We start from the raw sequence: 18,687 nt of genomic DNA on the forward strand, positions 1-18,687 counted from the left end.
AAAACTCATTCTCTCCCTCACATTCTCCTGCTGCCATCCTTGCCTGCCATAGCTGTCTCTTTGATCCTCTTCTGCTAGCTATGGAAAAGTCTCTGATGATGTCCATTAAGTTGGCAAGAATAGGGAGGATACTTTTCATCACTTTTGATGGCACAAGAAAGCAACTGGTGCCCTGCTGCTTGTCCCACTACCTTTAGTGGTTCCTTGGGAGGGGTGGAAGGCAAGACCCTCTTCATTGAGCAGCCATTTTGGTACAGATGTTACCCAAGGACCATGTAACTGCAAGGTTTTTCATGTGCCACCAGGGGACTGTTTCCTTCTCATGCTAGGATTGGTTTGAGGAACTTGTGGGATCCCTCTTCAAGTTTGTCCCAATGCCCCTGACCAGTAGTGAGTTATTTTAGATCTTGAGGTGAGGAGAATCAATTCCCCTTGGCTTGTTCCTTCTACCATTTCTCTTGATTGATTCTGAAACAGCTTGTGTGACCTGTGAGAACTTGCCACGTCACCTGACACCCTCAACAACCAGAGATGTGTGGTGTTCTGTACCTCAATGTACTTTTTAAGGCTAGGAGTGGCAGCTATGGTCTCTATCTCAGCCTAGAAATATTAATAATAATAATAATAATAATAATAATAATAATAATAATACCCATCTGGCTCGGTTTCCCCAGCCACTCTGGGTGGCTCCCAACAGAATATTAAAAGCACAATGAAACATCATACCTGAAGGCAGCCCTGTTTAGGGAAGTTTTTAAACTGTGATATTTTAAATGTATTTTAATGTTTGGTGGAAGCCGCCCAGAGTGGCTGGGGAGACCCAGCCAGATGGGCAGGGTACAAATAAATTATTATTATTATTATTATTATTATTATTATTATTATTATTATTATTATTATTATCAAACATTAAAAACATCCCTAAACAGGGCTGCCTTCAGATGTCTTCTAAAAGTCTGGTAGTTGTTTTTCTCTTTGACATCTAGTGGGAGGGCGTTACACAGGGCGGGTGCCACTACCGAGATGGCCCTCTGCCTGACTCCCTGTAACTTGGCTTCTCACAGTGAGGGAACCGCCAGGAGGCCCTCAGTGCTGGACCTCAGTGTCCAGGCTGAATGTTGGGGGCTGAAAAGTTAAGAGTTGAGAGAGGAAGGGTGAAGAGTGACGCCTTTCTCATTTCCTTCCATGTCTCTATATACTTTCTAAAGCTGTGAGGAGAGCACAGAGATTCCACAATCACCTGAGGAAGTCATCACTGGCCCAGTTATGCCCACTGGCTTCACACTGGCTACACTAGCGTTAGGGGCTTCAACTTGGCTGTTTGCTATGTCTCTATCAGTACTGCAGCAGACATTCCTTTCCTCCTCGGCCTCGTTCTCCTCAGTTAGGGACCTCTGGATGATGAACTGGAGAGGCTCCCTGAACCATCTCTCTCTACAGAAACCTACCCGAAAATAAATGGCAGGGTTGATGCTGCTATTGATACAGGCAAGCATGTAAAAAACACTGGAGAGTTCATAATCAGAGGCTATGTGGTGCACATTGAGAGGAACACTGAAAACAACAAACACAAGAACTGTGAGCAAGATAGTTTTACAGAGGCGTCCTGTCGGACGCTGCAGAGAACAAAACCTGACCTTTATGAACAGGGTCAGGCTAGACAGAATCATGATAGGGGTGAAGAAGGCGAGGTTGACAAGAGAGATGTTTTGTTGCATTTTGTCACACACTGTTCCGTTACTTAAAGAATAAATGTCCAGCCCAAACAGCAGGATGTCAGCAGACCACAGCACAGCCGCCACAGTGCTAGACAACCATGCAGGGCGGAAGCAGCGGTACCAGAATGGGCACAGCGCACAGAGACACCGCTCAACACTGATAGCAGTGAGGAAATACATGCCACTGCTGAATGGGGACATGTCCATCTTGCTCAGTATGGGCATCGGCTCACACCAGGGAAAGATGTGGGTGACAAAATACTGCGCAAAAAAGAAATATGTGATAAACAGGCGCAAAAAGAGAAAGAAAAGGTCAGCAACTGCTAAGCTGAGGATATAAAGGAGGAGTGGATTCTTCCTGGTGTCTAGTTGGAGAAACCAAATGACAATCCCATTCCCCAGCAGGCCAAAGATGCAGATGAACAGACTGAGGCAATAGATGATGTCATCTGTTAAATTGGACCCAAAGCATTTGTATCCAATATCACGGGTTTGTGTCTGAATGCTGCGAATAAGCAAATGTGCCTGTGTTGTGTTAGCCATCACAAAGGCTTTGCTGGGGCTGACAGATGTCTTCTTCTTCTTCTTCTTCTTCTTCTTCTTCTTCTTCTTCTTCTTCTTCTTCTTCTTCTTCTTCTTCTTCTTCTTCCCTCCAGCCCCTTTTCACCTGCAAGCACAGAGAAGATGGAAGAATATCAGTAAGTAACTCAGGCTGCACTCCCATTGGCGATTTATGCATTGACAGATTTGTGGTATTTGAATGATGGTCAGGGGTGCCACAGGCAACACTGGCCTCTGTCCCTCCTTCCTTCTCTCCTTGTGTCTTTGCTCCCAAAGGCTTACACAGCTGTTTGTTGCACCAGCCCTGGCTACAAGCTCCCCAGGTGAATGTGCCTCTGGGGCTGGCCAATGGGTGCTTCCCTGGTCCCTGTGGGGCAGTGTGAGGAGACACCTACAAGTTTGGCTTTGGGAAGGAGGCAGAAGGGCTACAAGTCCTGTCAGAGCCCTGGAAGCTTGTGCCTGGCTTTAGGAGGGAGGCACAATGATCGTGCACATGATGTTGGCCCCCTTCCCAACGGCCATCACAGAGCCAGTGTGGTGTAGTGGTTAGGAGCGGTAGACTCGTAATCTGGTGAACCGGGTTCGTGTCTCCACTCCTCCACATGCAGCTGCTGGGTGACCTTGGGCTAGTCACACATCTTTGAAGTCTCTCAGCCTCACTCACCTCACAGAGTATTTGTTGTGGGGGAGGAAGGGAAAGGAGAATGTTAGCCACTTTGAGACTCCTTCGGGTAGTGATAAAGTGGGATATCAAATCCAAACTCTTCTTCTTCTCTGGCCCTAACTGTTCCCCTATGAAAAATTTCACTGCATGCCACTTTTGCCCACATAGATGGTCCAGAAGCATCTGGTAATAAATGGGACCAAAAGCCACCGAAGTCACTGCAGAGATTCTCTATCTGTTCATCTACTGTATGTATCTGTCTGCCAATAAACTACTTCCTGGAATACCTTCATTATTACTTCCTGGAGTATTTTAAAGTATTTTAATTTGCATAGTTTCTGCAGGTAACAGTGTTCAGCTTTTCTTGTGCAAGGGCGTGGGATTATGGCATTTCCCTTCCCAGTCTTATTTCAAAGCTATTTTTGTCTTTGTATCAGAAAGGCACCTGACCAATTTGGTTGCCAATAAATATTGCTGCAAACATTTCAGAGATCATGGTCTTTCCGACGAGTGGCTCCTGTCCGGGTTTGTTAATTATTTTACTTTAAATGTTGTGAGGATCCTATCTATGCCCTGTTAAAATGTGGTTTGGGGGGTGTTATTGGGTTGTTTTTGTTTTAATTATGTATTTTGTGTTTTTATATTTTGATTTTATTCTGTGAACCATCCTGACACCTCTGGGTATAGGGCGGTATATAAATTCAATAAATAATAAATAATAATGGCAGAGTGCTCATAGTCCTGAAAATATTGCAATTTCACTGCTGAGAAAATGGGATACCTCTGCAGCAGAAGTGTTGCCTTCAGGAGAGATGTCTGGATCCCCTACAACCAATGACTGACAGCTGGGTATTTGAAAGCAACATCTGGAAAGCTCCCTACAGAGGAAAAGGTACTGTGATACCCCATAGTATACCTACAGCTCTGATGAAATCAGTCATGCTCAAGCCTTTGCTGCCATCATGTGGCTCTTTGTTTTATACAATTTCCAGGGAGAAATCTCGTCAGGTACAGCAGTTGAGGCACTTTAAATGTGATCGTATTTATTGCTGCAGAGCTTTTATTTTGTTTATCTAAAAATATGTATGGACAACTTTTATGGGCAGAACTCTTCAAAGTGGCTTCCATGATGTAACAGATCTATAGAAAAGACCCTGATGTTGGGAAAGATGGAGGGCACAAGGAGAAGGGGACGACAGAGGATGAGATGGTTGGACAGTGTTCTGGAAGCTACTAACATGAGTTTGGCCAAACTGCGAGAGGCAGTGAAGGATAGGCGTGCCTGGCGTGCTCTGGTCCATGGGGTCACGAAGAGTCGGACACGACTGAACAACTGAACAACAACAACAAAGAAAGAGACAATGGGGACTTCCGCTGAGGCAAGATGGCCGATGCCACGGCCACACAGGGCTCCTGAGGACAACCAGCACCAACGGCATTGGCTGGCTGGTCCCCGCACTGCCAACACTGCTGCCACCACAATTGGGGGGGGAAAAACCAGGGGTTCCCAACGCAACAACCAGGGAGGCTATGGGGAGCCCCTAGCCCCCCCCCCTCTGGTGGCCTTGAGTGTGTTGGGACTGGGAGCACCCCAGTGACAGCCCAGCAGAGCTCCGAGGCCCAGAGGCCTCTGGAATCAAACAGAAAGCAAAAAGGAGTCGTCGCCGCACAGCCGAGCACCAGCTTACTGCCACCGCTGCCACAGCCACTGCCAACACCAAGAGAGAGAGAGGTAGCAGGGTACCGGGAAACTACTGTCTAAAAGACTTCTACAACAACAACAAATTCATACCAACACAAGAAATACAAGACAAATTAGGGACACCCAAATATCTTGGCTAACACACCATCAACTACACGCCTTCTCAAACAACCCAGCAGTAAAATCAGCAGCCACTAGGCCCTTGACCGCCTTCGAAAACCGCCTTCTCCTGACAGCAGAGGGACACAGGAAAGAGGTGGTATCCACAATATACAAAATACTGCTCCAAAATCCCACAACCCCCCATGACGCAATCAAGGAACAATGGGAGCATGACATAGGCTATGAAATCAACCCCACGCAATGGACTAGAGTGTGGTCTAAACCCCCCTTTAAGTCCATAGCAGCCAAAAGAAGGAAACTCACTCCGAAGGAAACTGGTCCCAAGCTGTTAAGGGCTTTATTTTATTTTATTTTATTTTTATTTTTATTTCAGAAATGACATGCACTTCAATAACATATAGGAAAAAAGGAAGGAAATACAACTGAATTAAAATTGAACATACACACAAAACAAATTTGAGTTGTTACGTTCACAGTCCCTAATTACTGGTATTAGTATTGGGAGTGGGGGTAGTAACATTATTTTGCTAAATTTTAATTATTTCATTACATATAAAATGTGAATATTTGAAAGATACAGAAACAAAAAACGACTAGCCCTTTCAACATCAGATGGTTTAACTTGTGGGCTTTAGCTAACAAGATAACAAAAAGCACAAGGAATTTTATGACCACATGATGGCAGCAACATCCCAGAAAAAGGATCTCTTAAGGATCTTCAGCTCAGTTGGGAGCTATGAATAAAACTTTTATGATTGTGTTGCGTCAATGTCTCCAGAGTTCGCAGCCATTCAACTGAATGTTTCATTTGCCACTCTGAAGAGCAGCTTAGTATTCTCCCCATTCTGAAGCTGATGAGTAGAGAGGAAATATTGCTCTTGCCGTTCAATATGTGGTGGGTGGGCGGGACTCATAGTCTTAGTATCAGATAAGTTACACTGAGCTAGTGTGAGTCACTGCACATTCCACCTTGGACTTTGGTTGTCCTGATTGTTTTGGGTGACTATAAAGGAACTGTTGGTATGAATCGATTTTATGCTTGGCAGGTTGCAACCAGGGGATATTGGGTTGCTGTTTCAAAGGCTAGAGGCTGCAAGATTGTCCAGGTTCACAACTGTTCCCCTCAATCATATTCCTCTCCTACGAGCTGCATTCCAATTCTGACCCACTTAAGGCAAGGGAAGAAGGTGGACAAAAAAACTGGTGGTCCTCCATCTGCAGAATCTCCTGCTATCTCATAACTTCAAAGGGAAGTGCAACATCTCTCTGCCCCAATGTGGCAACCCTTCTTGATTCTGTATAATCTGTCCTTCCAGTGAATACTGCATAAGAAAGATGGTTTCTGAACAGACCATCCCTCCCTGACCATTGGCTATGCTGGAAAAGGTGTGGATAACCTAATCAAAGGGGAGGGGGTTCAAATGTATATCAAGTGGGTGTGCTGTGGTCATGAGTCTATTTTGCCCATCACTTAAGAGTACCACCTTGTTACTTTAATTTGCCGTCACCCCCACCCCCGCACTTAACAGCATTCTGACACATAGGAAGTGAAGGTATATCTGCCATGGATATGAATGGAGGGGAACTTCCTCAGCTGCATTTCTGTGCACTTAAGCTGGTGTTCAATGGTCAGTAAAAATGTCTCTCTTGTTCTATTCTTCAAAGAATACCTATGATTTTAAGAATTGCAGCAAAGGCAAAATTTCACGAGACACAATTATTTCCATGCACCTATAAAGCTATAGAAGCCCACACTCAGCAACCCTTATTTCATCGGTGAATTAAGTAATTGTGTTCATGGGCAGGTGTCAATTTACAAAGCTTTACCTTTGTAAAGCTTCTTATGGATGGAAAGTAGGGTGCAATCTGACTTTTGAAGTCCTCCTTCCCTCTGAAACCCTGGTGATATTCTGTGCTACTCCCAGTCAGAAGAGCGCAGCTGAAATCAACAGGCTCAAGGAACTGAAGCGCATTGATTTCAGTGGGTCTACTCTGAATATGACTTATTTGGCGATCACCCTTTGACTGTGACTTTTAAACAGAGCATTATTTTATTCCATTTCTTCAAGGGAAGAGGTTTGAGGATCAGAACCTCTGTGCTTAGAGAGAAAGAGAACACTGCTTGAGGTGAATGGTTAATGGCCCATTAACTTGAACAAAGCTGTTCATTCATATTCAACTCAGAGTAGTAGGCAAGGACTGAGCAGGTATAAACCAGAAGCCAATCTTCTCTGGCCACAGTCTTCATCAATACAAAGGAATGAGCTCTTTGGAAATGGACACACCACCATTTCCGTAGACTCCTTCATAGGTCCCGCCAGTGTATTTAACTGCTGCCCAGCCTGCCAAAGTAAGTTCCCTCGTAGGGAAATAGAAAGCAACCAGATGCTCCCTCAAATTTATAGCAGATAAAAAGATTTATGTGGCGTCAAAGCGCTGGTGAAAATTTAAGTTTGAATATTCAATTAACTATGTGCAGGTGGCACATGTGTCTGTATACAAATTTGCACATGCGCTGTTTGCTGTGTTCGTGTGTCCATAACAGAGTATGCATGCATTTTTACACTGGCATCAGAACAAGGATCAAATGAGATGGTACACAACTACACAAAGTGTGTGCTTTTATCTATATCACTTCTGTTCCTCTGTGGATTTTGTTGAGTATACCATTGTGTGCTACACTTGTGCGCATGTGTAGTCCTGAATGTGTGTAAGATATGGGCATGAACAGGATTTAACAGTGTTTAATCGATACATAGGTGATGCCCCCATCTTCCTTGCTTTGTGAACTGTTTGAAAAGCACTTTGCCAATATGTGAATTTCCCTATCTTCCATTCTATTCGTCATCACCCTGAGGGTGGATGCTTCTGGGAAAGTGTCCCTGTTTACAATCTCCACCCTCTGCCAACCAATCCTTTCACATTCCAGCCACACCTGCTGTTCCACATTCACCCTTGGCCACTCTCTCCCACTGACCTTGTGCTGTGAGCCTCGATTTTTAAATCAACAGCAAAGAAAAGAGTCAACCTGCAGATCTCAGCGTGGAAGAGCCCTGTTTTACAACTGTCGGAGAAAAGAAGTTATCTCATCTGCCGTTTCCTTGGATCATTGCAAAAGATTTCCCTTTGTAGGGCCCTGGGGGCTGGTAGAGATGCAAAGAGGCTTAGAGACTCCGGACCAGTTAGGTGCCAACCAGGAGACTCCAGGAATCCCTGAGATCAAAGTTGTTGTAGTAGGAGATGGAGGCTGCGGAAAGACATCACTGCTCATGGTCTTTGCAAAAGGAGACTTCCCCAAGGTAAGTCCTCTCTATCCACAGGATTGCTACCACCAATAATATGCTTGTGATTTGCCATACTATATCCTGTCCGAGGCAAACTGTCCATGCATTCTGTCCAACCTTCGAAGTGGGTTTGGGTTGTTGCTGTTTTTACTGCTCTGAGGTTATTGTCCTGGGAACCTCTAAGATAGGGGTGGTGGGGAAACCTTTTTCAACTCAAGGGTTACATTCTATTCTAGGTAAGGTAAACAACCCCTGGACAGTTAAGTCCAGTCAAAGATGACTATGGAGTCGTGGCGCTCATCTCGCTTTCAGGTCAAGGGAGCCGGTGTTGGTCCACAGACAGCTTTCCAGGTCATATGGCCAGCATGACTAAACTGCTTCTGGTGGAATGGGACACTGACATACCACATGGAAACACCATTTACCTTCCCGCCATAGCGGTACCTATTTTTCTACTTGCACTGGTGTGCTTTCGAACTGCTAGGTTGGCAGGAGCCAGGACAGAACAACGGGAGCTCACTCCGTCACAGGGATTCGAACCGCAAGCCCAAGAGGCTCAGTGGTTTAGACTACAGCACCACCTGCATCCCTTTACCATTCTAGGTAACCTTCCAGGGGCCACATGTAAGAGTGGGTATCAGGGTCAGGTCAGCAATGACTCACAAGATGTCAGTGAAGCCTTTATTCAAAGAAACAAAAATGGCTCAGCCCTAGTGAGCACAGCTACCCTTCCCAGTAGGTCTTACCCCAATGAGGCAGTTACAGGGACTAAAGGTCCCTGCCTTCCCACCGCTCTTTAAGGCTCCTGCAGAAGAGAAGGTTAAGGGGTGATATGATAGCCATGTTCAAATATATAAAAGGATGTCATATAGAGGAGGGTGAAAGGTTGTTTTCTGCTGCTCCAGAGAAGCGGACACGGAGCAATGGATTCAAACTACAAGAAAGAAGATTCCACCTAAACATTAGGAAGAACTTCCTGACAGTAAGAGCTGTTCGGCAGTGGAATTTGCTACCAAGGAGTGTGGTGGAGTCGCCTTCTTTGGAGGTCTTTAAGCAGAGGCTTGACAGCCATCTGTCAGGAATGCTTTGATGGTGTTTCCTGCTTGGCAGGGGGTTGGACTGGATGGCCCTTGTGGTCTCTTCCAACTTTATGATTCTATGATTCCTCCTCCCCAGGTTCGTTCCCAAGCTCTCTGAAGCTCATTTGTCTCATCACTAATTGCTCCACCCTCTTCATGCCTCTGTGGGTTCTGGAAGTCCGGGGCGAAGAGGAGATTGTCGCAACAGGAGGGGGAGACCCCCTGGCTTCTTCAGAAGCCTGCCTCCACTCTGCCTCTTGGCCTCCCCTCCTCTCCTGCCTCTGCTTCTGCCTCTGGACTGCTCTCTGCCACAGCCTCTTCCTGCTCACTAAAGCCTGTTACCACTTCAGCTTCCGGGCACCTCCTCCTTCCAGTCTGCTCCCTCTACTCCCTCTGACCACTAATCGTCATCCCAACACCAATTCCCTGGTTCTGAGCCTTCTTCCTTTGGGAATTCCCTTGGGGGTTCCCTAGCTGGAGCCTCCCACCACTCCTCTGTGTCCAACCAGTCCATGACACCACATGACAGAAATGGGCAGGGCCAGAGGCAATTGTGGGTGGAACAATTAATGTAAATACTAACTTTGTACAGGAGACTACACTCACCCATCCCTCTCTATCAACCACCGAGGCAAGGAAAACGCATCATCAGAGCTTAAGGACACATTCCAGTCTGGCAAAACTACCCAAGGAAAGTGGGACTGGTGACAGGGTGGGGTCTGGGGAAAGGGTGTGTTTAATTAATTAAATTGATTGGTTTTATACATTTATGTATGGCCTGGGGAGAGTCCTAAGGGGCAGACAGAGAGGCTGGGGGTGTCAATTTTGGTCTCAAGCCAGAGTTTCCCCAACCCTGATCTAACATGGTGAATTCTACCAACAGAAACAAGGCAAGTGAGCTTCTCTTACCATCTCCTTGGAGTCGTGGGTAATGGGATCCGTGGTACTTCTCAGGAACTAGTTCAGTAGGGAAACTGTGACTAAGAGTACTACTGGTCAGTGTCACCAAACTTCCTTTCACACAAAAAAAACCCCATTTATTTAGTTGCCAATACCGTTGCTATACAAAACAAGAATTTGTCTGGTGTGCATTCTCCAGTGGTGCCCCCTAGGGGTGGTTGGGTGGGAGGCAGGAGGACCAAAAATAGGTGGAGCCAGAATCAAGGACAGGGAGACCTGACTGATTCTAATTCTGCCCCCATCCTCCTCTTTGCTGAGTTGCACCAGAGCAACCCTCAGGCTGAGGAGGAGGAAACTAATAACCAGGTCCACCCCGGTGGCTGTTTGTAAGCACAAAGGCAGACGGGTGGGAACTGGCTGAGAGCAGACTGAGAGTGGTGGGTCAGTGCCACATTCTTCTTAATGGAGCAGTCGCCTCTGGTGTTTTCAAAAGGTAAGCCCACCTGGCAGCAAACACAGTACACAGATCTGTACCAGATAGTGGCGTGGGGTGGGGTGGGGTGGCTGCCAGACTTTTCATGCTGCTTACTGGGAAGTAGAAAAGGAGGGGTGATGCACAGATGAGGCCAGTGTAGTGCAAACACAGAATCAGAGACAATATTGTGCTCCTGCCGGCGCATTTGCACTGCACCAACCTCACCCCTGCACCTCCCAGGGTCAGGTCAGGTGAGTGGCAGTGCCCCACCAAGCCATCTGTTCCTGACATTGAGCATAGCTCATTTGAGCAAACAATTGAGGAAAGGGATACACGATAGTATCTTGAAGAAAAAATGTTGGAATGGAGATAGAATACAAAACGGTCCTTTCTTACCAACAAAGCAAAAACATCTCTTTCTTTCCTTCCTCTTCTTCTAGGTTTACATCCCAACAGTATTTGAGAAATATTCAGCCCCCTTCCACATCAACGACAAACAAGTGACTATCAGTCTCTGGGATACAGCAGGTGTGTGTGTCAGAGTAGCTGAAGGGGGAGTGTTATGGACAGTCACATTGGAAGGTGAAATATTATCAGGTCATATTATTATGTAAAGAATGGGTGTGCTGTCAAGAAGCATTATCAACCAGAAAAAAGCTAGGTCAGTCATAGCAGTTGGAAAATCCCCGCTTTCAGTATATTTGCATTATTTTACATGATCATACACTACATTTTCTGTTTTGCTGATGAGACTCCTTTTGGTTGTGTGAAGTGATCAAACAAACTAAACCTAAATTAAACTTGGGTGGGGTGTTACAGATGCTACAACCTCCCTGACAGAGATTTTTGTTCAAAGAGGCAGTATCAATAGATTGTTAAAATGCTTGGGTGGAACCCGCTTCCCCAAAATGTCACACAGGTAGTAAATATTACTCACTTAGGTGGAAATAGCCTCGTGACCCCAAACTGCATTGGGAAAATAAGGATGAAAACTCAGGTTAAAGAATACAGTATGTGGAATATTTCTTCAAAATACATTCTCTATTTTTTAATGTAGAGTAGAAAACACAACAGAAGTTGAACTTAAAAATGTAAATAAAACATATCTTAATATTTGGAGGGCTTATTTATTTAGTTACTTCCAAAAGTCCATATTTTAATGGTACAGCTTCCTGGAAACCTTATTGAGCATTTTCCTGATTTGTTGCAGGGAAGTTAGATGACCTTGGCTATTTAAGGAGCCTTCGTTCTTCCATTGTCTCCTGAGGTAGATGGATGCCAACCAGTTCTGATTCCTTTGTAGGGAGGTTAAATGATGTTGCATCAAAGCAGGTGTCACACACCCACACACACTTCCCAGTGCATTTTCTGATGACTTTTCTTCTCACAAAAATTCAAATATTTGGGGGAAGTTGGTTTCTTGAGCAATAGCTCCCAATAAGCTGTAACTGCACAACCTGAATGTGCCAGTATATGACTGGATCCTAGTACAGTGGTACCTCGGTTTACAAACTTAATCCATTCTGGAAATCCTTTCTTAAACTAAAACCGTTCTTAAACCGAGGCGCACTTTCCCTAATGAGGCCTCCCGCCGCCGGTGCCTTTCCACCGTTCGGCTTACATTCTTAAAGGTAAAGGTAAAGGTACCCCTGACATGGGTGGCACTGTGGGTTAAACCACAGAGCCTAGGGCTTGCCAATCAGAAGGTCGGCGGTTCAAATCCCCGCGGCGGGGTAAGCTCCCATTGCTCGGTCCCTGCTCCTGCCAACCTAGCAGTTTGAAAGCACGTCAAAGTGCAAGTAGATAAATAGGTACCGCTCTGGCGGGAAGGTAAACAGCGTTTCCATGTGCTGCTCTGGTTTGCCAGAAGTGGCTTAGTCATGCTGGCCACATGACCCGGAAGCTGTACACCGGCTCCCTCGGCCAATAAAGCGAGATGAGTGCGCAACCCCAGAGTCATCCGCTACTGGACCTAATGGTCAGGGGTACCTTTACCTTTACCCCTGACCATTAGGTCCAGTCGCGGACGACTCTGAGGTTGCGGCGCTCATCTCGCTCTATAGCTTCCGGGTCATGTGGCAAGAATGACTAAGCCGCTTCTGGCAAACCAGAGCAGTGCATGGAAACGCTGTTTATCTTCCATTCTTAGACTGAAGTAAAGTTCGCAAACCGGGACACTACTTCCGGCTTTGCGGAGTTTGTAAACCAAATCGTTCATAAACAGGACTGTTCTTAAACCGAGGTACCACTGTATGTGATTAAATACCCCCAAACGATAAGGGTGTGGAAATGTTTCTATCCAGTAGGTGGCATCCCAACCAAATTTGCACAAAAAAAAACCTTTACAGTACTGTTAATTCAGGCATGTCCAACAGGTAGATCGTGATCTACTGGTAGATCACTGGGTGTCTGCAGTAGATCACTGGTAGATCATTGGCTCCCCCCAAAGAAGCTGAATAACTGAGGCTCCCCTTAAAAAAGCTCAACATTTTACCCTCTCCCTGAAAAAACTCAACAACTTTGACCCGAACCCCAAAAAAGGAGGTAGATCACTGCCAGTTTTTAACTCTGTGAGTAGATCGCAGTCTCTTGGGAGTTGGCCACCCCTGTAATTGAAAGCACATTCCCCCACCCCAAAAAAATAAATAAAATTCTAGGCATTGTAGTTGGTTTAGAGCTGCTAGAAATTGTAGTTCTGCGTAAACTACAGCGGCTGAAATTCTTTGAGAGAAAGAATGTGCTTTGGCTGTGCTTTAAAAGTATAGTGCGTACACAGCCCCAATATGAGGAAGAGAACTTTGCTGTGAATACTGGAAATCTGTTCTGTTAGAAGTCTTATTTTAAAATTTCTGAATTTCAGTTTCCAGAGTAGCCAAGCAGGGCCCTGATGGTGCTTAAGTGGGTTATCTGAGACAGGTTTCTGAGGGAAGACAAAAGGGGAAGCCTCCCTCCCTCCACTCCCTGCCCTCAGGCACATGTTCTTATTATGAAGTTATCCTTTAAGTGATAAGGATGATAAGATTAACAAGTTAAAATGCAATGCAGCAATATTCCCCTAAGGAAATGCAAATGGTGGCATTTTTTCCTTGCTTAAGTATAAATTAATCAGATGTTAATGACTGAAACATTCCATTTAAAATGCGATCTTGCAGTAGAAAGGCTGAATTGAAATCCTCTGATTAAAAACGGTCTAGCCTGATGGACTTGTAGAAGCCAGTTGGCCCATAACCTGTTTGACTCGGGTCCAACCACCTGTTGATACTACACCACACTTTGACTAGTGTGATCAGCAGAGTACCGGTATGCGCAGCTCCAGCAGATTCTTCCAGCACAACATGCAGAGTCTTCCTGCTTTCCAGCAGCCCGCCATTTCTAGAGTTCCCAGTTGAAACAACGCCTTTCTCACTCAGTTCAGTTCAAAGTATAAAGAGTTTATTGTCTCATGGCACAGGACAAGCATAAACATGCTAGCTACATTAACTGATGCTGGTACATCATGAACTAATCTACTATAAAATACAATTATTCTGGTCTTAGAAATAAACGTTTCAAAGACACAAATTTACAGAGAGACCCACTAGCACTTTGCCATGCTAGCTCACCATGCTATATAACACAGGGGTAGGCAACCTAAGGCCCGTGGGCCAGATGCGGCCCAATCGCCTTCTCAGTCCGGCCCACGGACGGTTCGGGAATCAGCGTGTTTTTACATGAGTAGAATGTGCCCTTTTCTTTAAAATGCATCTCTGGGTTATTTGTGGGGCATGGGAATTCGTTCATATTTTTTTTCAAAATATATTCCGGCCCACCACATGGTCTGAGGGACAGTGGACTGGCCCGTGGCTGAAATAGGTTGCTGACCCCTGCTATAACATGTAACCTTCAGTTTCACGACATTTATCCTTTGCACTGAGCAGTGAACACCTCACACCAGTGGCGGAGCTTCATGCTCTGGCACCGGGGGGCGGGAAGCAGACAGGGGCGGGGCTGGCACACATTTGGGGGCGGGATGGGCCACCCGCAGGGGCGTGGTGCATGTTGGGGGGCAGGGCGCGCCGCCCACAGGGGCGTGGCACATGTTCTGGGGGCGTGGTGTGCCGTCCGCAGGGGCGGGGCGCGCGTTCTGGGGGCGGAGCGTGCAGCGCGTGTGGGAGGGCAGCTGAGATGGAACCCTACCGGGATTGCGCTGCCCGGGGTGCCCCGCCCCCTAACCCCCGCCCTTCCTACACCAGTGCCTCACACTGCTAGCAAAAGCAGTCTTGGCTTTATACCACCAACACCACCCCACTGCACATACGTACATTCCTTAGAGAAAGGGACAGTGGGTGAGTTGTGCTTTAGGCATTTATACTTGGACTGCTTCTAACCACCTGGCTCTCTCTCTAAGCAGAACCCAGCCATAGAGGATGTGCAGTTCAGAACACGGCCCAAGCATTTAGTGCAATTTCACCTCCCCCCCCCCCCAATTACACCAACATGGCTGTTAATATTTTGGACAGTGAAATGCAACATGGAAGGGGGATATTTATTAAAAGCATTTGTCCTCAGCAAGGGGAATTTGCATATTGCGCTACAGAGGTGAAAGCAATGCATACAACTTTGTCTCCACTCCACTTAGGGCAAGACGATTACGACAGGCTCCGCCCCCTCTCCTATAATGGGGCCCATGCAGTTATCATGTGCTATGATGTCACCAGCCCTGCCAGCTTCAACAACATCCTCACAAAGGTAAAAAGGCCATGCAGTAACTAAGCCAAGGCTATCTATGAACTCAGTAAGAATAGCTGCCTCTGGAGTCTATGGAATAGTAGGTGATATAAGAATAATGTGATATGATAGATAGATGTAGATATAATCTGCAGATTTGTACCCAACATTGCTCAGGAATTCTAAGATACCCCAAAAAATCAGTGTTTCTTGAAAGCTCCAGTCCACCATCTTGGTTCAAAATGGCATCCAATTGTACCCTAGCATCTATTAAGCAAACAAGCAAATTTCCTCTGTGTGTTAGAGAGAGAGAGAGAGAGTGTGTGTGTGTGTGTGTGTGTGTGTGTTTGTGTGTGTGTGTGTGTGGTATAATCAAATTGGTATGCCAAGTTGGCATGCGCACAAACAAACATTAGCAGAGAAGGTCACTACAGCATTCCTGAAGCATTAAAAGAGGGGAAGTAGGAAATAGGAAAGACAGCATTTAGCAGATGTGGGTGCCTTCTTTAAGGAAACAACTCATTTTCGTTAACATAGTGAACAAACTAAACATTTTAGGTTGTGGTTCTTCAGAAATACCTCTATTTATTTCTCTGCTCATTCATATATCAGGATCCAGTCCCTCACCACTATGTTATTCTCTCTCTCTCCCTCTCTCTCTCTCTCTCTCTCTGTGTGTGTGTGTGTGTGTGTGTGTGTGTGTGTGCTCTTTTAGTGGTACCCTGAAGTGAACCATTTCTGCAGAGGGATTCCACTCCTGCTTGTTGGATGCAAGACAGACCTCAGAAAGGACAAGGTTCTGCTAAGGAGGCTGCATCAGGACCAGCTAGAGCCCATCACATATCAGAAGGTAATACAATCAGCAGATAGCTCCTGTGCACCAGCCTCAGATGGGCAGGAGTCAGCACCAAAAGACTTCCACACTAAACAAAATGAATCCCACAGACATGTCTCTGGGACACAACAGGCATGTTGTTGTTTTTACTTCTGCCCAAGCTCTCCCTGCTTGGTACAACTTCAGCCATTAAAATGAATCTATTACCCAGGATGCTGTTTTTATTCCAATCAGTCCCAGTTGTAAATAATTAAGGCTGCTTCAAAGAATGGAAGAAGGGTATTTCTAAAGTTATCTGGCAGGGGGGAAAGCCAAGAATCAAACATAAAATTATGACAGATATAAAAGAAAGAGGAGGCTTTGCCCTGCCAGACCTGCAAATTTATGATGAGGCAGCCTGTTTGTGTTGGTTAAAAGAATGGATTACATTGGATAATGCAAACATCCTGGCCTTAGAAGGTCATGATTTAAAATTTGGCTGGCATGCATGTCTTTGGTATGGGAAGGCAAAAATTTATAAAGGTTTTATGAACCATATTCTTAGGAAGAATCTGTATAGAGTTTGGGAGAAACATAAAAATCTGCTGGAAAGGAAAACACCTTTATGGCTGTCTCCTTTTGAGGCTGTTACTATAAAGAGAGTTAATATGGATAGAAGTTTATTGAGTAGCAGCAGCCCCACCATTGAGATGGTCTTGCCATGAAAGGGCAGAAAATTTCTTACTCTGGGATTCAGTGTGGATTTTCTGTTTCAGGAAGCAAAATGTCATGGACCACCCCTTATTTTTCTTTTGGTAGGGTCTTTGCTCTCCTCCTTTTCCCTAACAAGATCTATGGCATTCTCTTCTTCTCATCTGTTCCCCCTCCACACACACCTTTACAGGGGGAGAATTTGGCCCGGAATCTCCATGCAGTTGCCTACCTTGAGTGCTCAGCCCGTTTCCATGAGAACATCATTGACATATTCACAGAGGCTTCCAGAGCAGCCTTGAGTACCATGAAGAAGAAGAAGCGCAGGCGCAAACCCAAAAGGACTTGCCTGCTTTCCTGATAGCCAGAGTAGATCAACATGTAAGCAGATGGATGGAACCAACAGTGGAGGCTTGGTGGGGTGTTTGGCAATTGCCCAGCACCCCACATTTTAGGGAGCTCCCAAGTCTTGTACAAAATTCTGCTTGCCTCCTTTATGGTCAGTCATTCCCAGCAGAATTAGCACTGATTTCAGTTGAACATAAACTTGGGAGAGACTGGAATTACAGTGAATTGATTGAGGACTTTGCTTCCAAGGCGGCTCAAAGCAATTCATTTCATTAAACAGGGTACTAGAGAATTGACTTTTAAATGATCAAGCATTATACCATTATTTATCAGTGAACTGACTATCACCAAACCACCATATGTTCCTCCAACATGATATTATATAATAAGCTTTTTTTAATTTTAGATTTTGGGGGTTTCCTCAACATAAAAATTTGTTTCTTTTTGTTTATGACTTGTATCTGTGTATCTTTGTCGTATTAATGGCTCATCAACCATGCTACCACCTCAACACAGGAGAATAGCCTGGCTTAATTAGCTATGGACACTTGCTAATTCTGGGAGAATTTAATGCATATGGGTCTGGCATCTAGTTTTAACACCCTACACTTTAATTAAATTCTAACAGCTACTAGACCCAGGAATTTAGGGATATCTAGCACCCACAAACTCATAATATTCTCCACTCCAGTTGTATTAATTGTATTAATTGACCACAATGAATGTATGACGATACAATTGTACTTCCATTGCAGTTTCATGTAAAGAATCAAGTGAAATTTTATGCCTGACTTGCTTTCATTCCTTTAAGGGGTCCCAAATGACTTTCTTTCCCAGAGCCCCCCAAACCTTAGGGGTACCAGAATGTACCAGCTTAAAATCAAGCCTCCAAGATCTAATGACTCGATATCTGCTGGCTTTTAGCAATCATCAATTGCATAGGCTTCAATGGAGATTAGTAGATGGTCTTAGCTTCTGGATCTAAATGTCATGAGAACGAGGTAAAGACTTCCCTCCACATATTCCATTTATGTTTATACCAGGCCCAAAATATGTATACCCCACTAGCCAAATGAAGTCTACCAGCCACTCAATAAGCCTCCTGTTTTTGCTGTCTGCCTAAGATTGCAAATGGAGGAGTTGTCAAGTGCCTGGCATGCCACAGTACACAGGTAGCAAGCAGGCTGCAACCAGCTTCTTCGGGACAGGTTTACACCAAACATTAAAAGAACATTCTCCCACCTTCTAAATTTGATGTCCACTATATCCACCCAAGCGCTTATGTCCTCCTTGTTGTTGCTTGTCAACACTGTCCTTTCCAGAAAATTATATTTCCTGAGAAGCTGCAGTAGAGGTTGTTAATTTCACACATTTATTTTCATCCTTTCTGGGACCTGGTTTTGCCTTTAGTCCATTTAGGATTTATAATCCTCAGAGTAGTTGGCGACAACTACAGGCACCTGGTCACAATGAGTGATATTATTCCAAGTCACCCAAAGAACAGGTTTTCTCTGCTGCTTATAAGGTTTCATTAGATATTGACCAGAAAGAGTGTCTGTTCTGGGTTACTGTTTTTTAAAGTCACTACTTTGTTTTTTAAA

At 45.2% G+C, this 18,687-nt stretch overlaps 2 protein-coding genes across 2 annotated transcripts; one reads left to right on the forward strand and one right to left on the reverse strand.

Moving 5' to 3' along the window:
- Positions 1 to 1,202: 1,202 nt before the first annotated feature.
- On the reverse strand, positions 1,203 to 2,261 carry LOC117045523 (mas-related G-protein coupled receptor member X1-like). Its single transcript, XM_033146685.1, has one exon. The coding sequence runs from the start codon at positions 2,259 to 2,261 to the stop codon at positions 1,203 to 1,205; it is 1,059 nt and encodes a 352-aa protein (XP_033002576.1).
- A 5,135-nt stretch (positions 2,262 to 7,396) lies between these two features.
- Positions 7,397 to 17,449, forward strand: RHOD (ras homolog family member D). Its single transcript, XM_033158908.1, has 5 exons — positions 7,397 to 8,067; positions 10,947 to 11,034; positions 15,125 to 15,234; positions 15,929 to 16,063; positions 16,932 to 17,449. The coding sequence occupies exons 1-5, from the start codon at positions 7,921 to 7,923 to the stop codon at positions 17,097 to 17,099; spliced, it is 648 nt and encodes a 215-aa protein (XP_033014799.1). The 5' UTR covers positions 7,397 to 7,920; the 3' UTR covers positions 17,100 to 17,449.
- Positions 17,450 to 18,687: the final 1,238 nt, after the last annotated feature.

This window comes from Lacerta agilis, chromosome 1, assembly GCF_009819535.1.
Source record: "Lacerta agilis isolate rLacAgi1 chromosome 1, rLacAgi1.pri, whole genome shotgun sequence".
Classification (NCBI taxonomy): Eukaryota; Metazoa; Chordata; class Lepidosauria; order Squamata; family Lacertidae; genus Lacerta; species Lacerta agilis.

Excerpts from the sequence above, each read along its gene's own strand:
- LOC117045523 (XM_033146685.1), bottom strand. The coding sequence starts at position 2,261 with ATGGCTAACACAACACAGGCACATTTGCTTATTCGCAGCATTCAGACA.
- RHOD (XM_033158908.1), top strand. The coding sequence starts at position 7,921 with ATGCAAAGAGGCTTAGAGACTCCGGACCAGTTAGGTGCCAACCAGGAG. Across the intron at positions 8,068-10,946 it reads CAAAAGGAGACTTCCCCAAG|GTTTACATCCCAACAGTATT; the intron begins GTAAGTCCTCTC and ends CTCTTCTTCTAG. Across the intron at positions 11,035-15,124 it reads CAGTCTCTGGGATACAGCAG|GGCAAGACGATTACGACAGG; the intron begins GTGTGTGTGTCA and ends CACTCCACTTAG.